General features: G+C 61.8%; 1 protein-coding gene across 1 annotated transcript; it reads right to left on the bottom strand.

Moving 5' to 3' along the window:
* Positions 1-17: 17 nt before the first annotated feature.
* Positions 18-4373, bottom strand: GDF1 (growth differentiation factor 1). Its single transcript, XM_030966884.1, has 2 exons — positions 3472-4373; positions 18-2595 (listed from the first exon to the last, which is right to left on the bottom strand). The coding sequence occupies exons 1-2, from the start codon at positions 3737-3739 to the stop codon at positions 1796-1798; spliced, it is 1068 nt and encodes a 355-aa protein (XP_030822744.1). The 5' UTR covers positions 3740-4373; the 3' UTR covers positions 18-1795.
* Positions 4374-4607: the final 234 nt, after the last annotated feature.

Raw genomic sequence — 4607 nt, 5'->3', positions numbered from 1 at the left:
GAATAAACAGCTCTTGCATTCAAGGTGGCCCCCTAAGTTTCAATGAGGAAACCATGCAAAGTTCATTAAAGCTTTAGTCTGATTGTATAAACTTCAAGTTTATTACTTTTTTTAAACACAAGACTAGTACAAAAGTGGGGGTGTGCATAGCAGAGGGGGTGAGCGGCTCAACTGGGGGAACTGGGAATACTGGGAAGGGCCCCCGCTCTCCTCCAGCCCCAGGATTTGGGGGAAGCTCCCCCTGCCCTGCAGGAAACACAGAAATGGCTTTGCCCTGCCAGGCTGGGTCTGGGGGGGTCAGGCCTGGCCTTGGCACCACCCCGGGCACAGACTCAGGCCTGGGGGAGCCCCAGGGTGGCACAAACCCAGGAACACTTCAAGGTTTTCTTCCTCTGCCCGTCTCAAATCAGAATTAAATGGCTCCTGCTGGCTGGAGCTAAGCCCTTTAAACACTGAAATGGAGCAGAGCGGGGCTGGGTGGGGAACACCAGGATTTGGGAATGGGAATTCAGCTCAAGCTGCTCCAGGCTGGGTCTTCAGCTCCAGTTTTGGGTGTGAAAACAACAAAAAAACCCAAAAAACAAAAAAAACCCAACCCAAGCCCCCCCCCCCCAGTGGTTAAACCCTCAGTGCTTCCCCTGGGGAGGGAGGAGGTGGGAAAACCATCAGAGCTCAAGGAGAAAACAGCAAAAAAAAAAAAAAAAAAACCCAAAAGCTGCACTACGGCTTCACAGTTCAAAATAAAGAGAAAAAATTCAAGTCTAACTGGGATTTGCCCCAAAATCCTGGCTCTGGTGGTTTCACACCCAGGGCTCCAAAGCTCAGCTCAGGGATGGGAAATGGCCCAAGCTGGGGTCCCTGCTGCCCCTCGGTGACACCACAGAGGGGCTGGGGCTGCCGGGCGGCACAAAACCCGACAGCTGCACCAAAAACAACCCGGGAAAGCCAAAATGTGCAGAGCTCTGAGCCCTGCCCTTGCCTGAGGCTCGGCTGCCGCCCGGGGACACTCAGGGGACAGCCTGGGCTCGTGGGTTTACAAATGAGGTAAATGAATCCTGACCCACGGGCTGGGAGGGGAGAGAGCCGCAGAGCCCAGCACAGCCCCTGCATTCCTCAGCCGCGTTCCTGCAGGATCCTGCCCCTCGCACCGCTTCTTAGGTAAAATCTCCTCTTTTTAGATAAAAGCTCCCTTTTTTTTAGGCAAAATGTCACTTTTTTTAAGCGAAATCTCAAATTTTTAGGTAAAATCTTTTTTTTTTTTTTTTTTTTTTTTGGGGAAAACATTCATTTTTTTAGGCAAAACCTCCACTGCATTTGGCCACCCAAGACGAGCCCTGTCCCCGAACCACCCCATCACCAACCACAGCACAGAGGAAGCTGCTGCCTGGCTCTGCCTCCCCTGGGAAGGGATTTGGTCACCGCATCATCCCTGTCCCTGGGTTCCCACAGCCCAGGGAACCCCCAGCCCCTTTTCACCCAGAAAAATCATTTATGCCCTGAGAAATCTGCAGAGTTCAGCCAAAAACCCCGAAACCTGCAGCCCTGGGGGTGCCTGGCACGAACAAGGGGGGAAATTTGGGATTCACAGCCCGGTGCCAGCATCCCCTGAGGAGAAGGGACCCAGCACCAGCCTTGGTCATAATCCCACCCCCCCATCCCAACTAATCCTAAACCAGCACCGCCCTCAGCGCAGCCTGACCCCAGCACAGCCCCCGGGCACAGCGGGGATTTCCCAGCGGGAATAAAAAGGAATTTCCCCCCCCCTCGTTTGTCCATCGTTCCCTCGCACACCCCGCTACCTGCAGCCGCACTCGTCCACCACCATGTCCTCGTAGTGCCGCAGCACCACGTTGTCGCTGTTGTCGTAGTAGAGGATGGAGATGGGCGAGAGGCGCACGGGCACGCAGCAGGGCTGCGGGGTGCCCTGCGGGTCCAGCGAGTGCACCATGGTCTGCAGCACCGCGTGGTTGGTGCTGTTCAGCTCGGCCGCCAGCGGGAACGGGCACTCCCCGCCGCAGTAGTTGGCCAGGTAGCCCTGGGGGGCGATGATCCAGTTCTCCCAGCCCACGTCGCTGAAGCTGATGTACAGCCGGCGGGGCTTGCACAGCGGGCTGGCGCTCGCCGCGGGGCTCGGCGCGCTCCTCCTGCCGCGGCCGGCCCGGCACTGCCGGCCCAGCGTCACCAGCAGCAGCGAGGCGGCCGCGAAGGCGTCGGAGCCGCCGCAGGGGCTCCGCGGGCTCCCGGGGCCGCCGCTCACCGACATCTCCAGCACCAAAGCCAAATAATCCCTGCCCGGCACCGCCCCGGCCCTCAGCGCCGCGCTCAGGTCGAACAGGAGCGATTTGCGCAGCTGGACCAGCGAGCGCTCCAGCAGCGGGGCCCGGCCGGGCTGCGGCGAACCCCGGCGGGATGCGCGGTGCAGCCGCAGCTCCAGAACCTGCCCCGGGCTCGGGCCGTGGTAGGAGTTGTGCTGGAAGCGCAGCTCCAGCTGGGCCATGGTCGGGCGCTCGCCCTCCTCGAGCGCGGAGAGGTTGAAGAGCAGGAGCTTCCGCAGGCACAGCCGGCCCTGGGGCGGCCCCGCGGGCAGGAAGCGGCCTGGCGAGGAAGGAGAAACAGCGCTGGGGGCGGCTGGACGCGGGGCTGGGCTGGATCGGCTCCAGGGATGGGCTGGGGGAACCCTTGGGATGAGCAGGATCGGCTCCTGAGATGGGAAACCCTTAGGCTGAGCAGGATCAGCTCCAGGGATGGGAAAACCTTGGGATGAGCAGGATCGGCTCCAGGGATGGGGGGACCCTTGGGATGAGCAGGATCAGCTCCGGGGATGGGAAAACCTTGGGATGAGCAGGATCGGGTCCAGGGATGGGAAAACCTTGGGATGAGCAGGATCAGCTCCTGGAACCCTCGGGGTGAGCAGGATCAGCTCCAGGGATGGGGAACCCCAGGGCTGGGCAGGATCGGGGAAAAGAGAGAGAACAGCAGCGAATTTGGGTTTAGCCAGCCGGAGCCAGACTGGGGCCACGAGAGAAAAGAGCTCTGGGATGCTTTGAGCCCTCAGGGACACCAATCAGACAGTCCCCAGGGGAGTGCGAACGGCTCAGGGCAGCCAGATGTGCCCCAGGGTCAGCCAGATGTGCTCCGGGGTCAGCCAGATGTGCCCCGGGGTCAGCCGGAGGCGCTGGGACAATGAGGAGGGGGGACACAGCCCGGGGGTCGAGCATCCCATCCCTGGGATCGGGACTGGGATCAAAGCAGCGCCTCGGGAGGGATTTAGGGGGCTCCAGGACCGAGCCAGGCCCAGCTGCCCCCCTCACCGCCCATCTCGGGGTTCCAAACCCATCAACCATCACCGGCAGCATCCACAGGACTCCATCCCGCAGGGATTTCCCCTGGAATCCAGCTCCGGCCTCGGGACACGGGGAAGGAAGGAGCGGAGCCCGGGGGAGCCCAAGCGCGGCGTGGCCGTGGCTGTACCTTGGTCGGCGAAGACTCGGACGATGCTGCCGGGGACGTTGAGCTCCTCCACCCTACAGGGCTCCAGCTCTGCCTCCGGCCGGGGCAGCGTCCTCCTCTTGTGGAAGATCCTCCAGAGCACGGGCGGCACGGGCGCGGGGCTCTTGGGGCTGGGCTTGGCGCTCAGCCCCAGCGATCTGAGCAGGGAATTTTCCTGCGGGCCCGGCTCCGGGGCCAGCGCGGGGCTGAGCAGAGCCCAGGCGAGGCCGCGGAGGAGCCACATCCACATCGCTGCTGTGCTCACAAAGAGCGGCGCCGGGGGCTGCGGCCGCGAGCGGAGCCTTTGATGGGCTCGGAGCTCAATCAGCGCCGCGGGATCCCGGCTCTGGGTGGGATCCCTGCGGCTCCGGCACCCCTTAACCCTTTCAGGGCTCCGCCGGCTCTCCCGCAGCTCCGGAGCGCCCGCTGCGGCTCCAGCGCGGTCCGTGGGGTCGGGATGAGGATGGAAATCCAGCGTTGTTCCTAAAAACCCTGCCCGGGGCTGGGGGCAGACCTGGCGCTGGCTCTTCCTCCAAAAAATTCCCTTTTTAACTCAATGTGGGCTCAGAATGAGGATGGAATCCAGCGTTGTTCCTAAAAACCCTGCCCAGAGCTGGGGGCAGACCTGGATCTGGCTATTCCTCCCAAAAATTCCTTTTTTAACTCAATGTGGGCTCAGGATGAGGATGGAAATCCAGCGCTGCTCCCAAAAGCGCTGCCTGGAGCCGGGCGCAGCCGGTTGTTCCTCCCCAAAAAATTTCCCCTTTTTTAACTCAATCACGGCGTCCAACGCTTCTCTCTTAAAGCCATCGACCTCCAGCACATCAAACCACCAAAGTCCTGCTTCGCACGGCCCCAAAAACCACCGGCCCTAAAACCACCGGCCCCAAAGCCCCCAGTCCCCACCCAGCACCGGGTCCTGCCCCCCAGGCACCCCCAGGTCCCCCAGTCCCTTCCTGGCCATCACAGCAGAGCTGCCACCGCCACCTCGATGTCACAGCCCCCAGAGCCAGCCGGAGCCACCCAGCTCAATGCCAGCCCTGGGAAATTCAGTTTTATCCCCCCAAGGTCACCCCAGCCCTGCTCCGGCCCATCCCGGGGGTTCAGTTCCCTTCCTG

This window comes from Camarhynchus parvulus, chromosome 28, assembly GCF_901933205.1.
Source record: "Camarhynchus parvulus chromosome 28, STF_HiC, whole genome shotgun sequence".
Taxonomy (NCBI): domain Eukaryota; kingdom Metazoa; phylum Chordata; class Aves; order Passeriformes; family Thraupidae; genus Camarhynchus; species Camarhynchus parvulus.
This window is presented reverse-complemented; position numbering and strand designations above follow the sequence as displayed.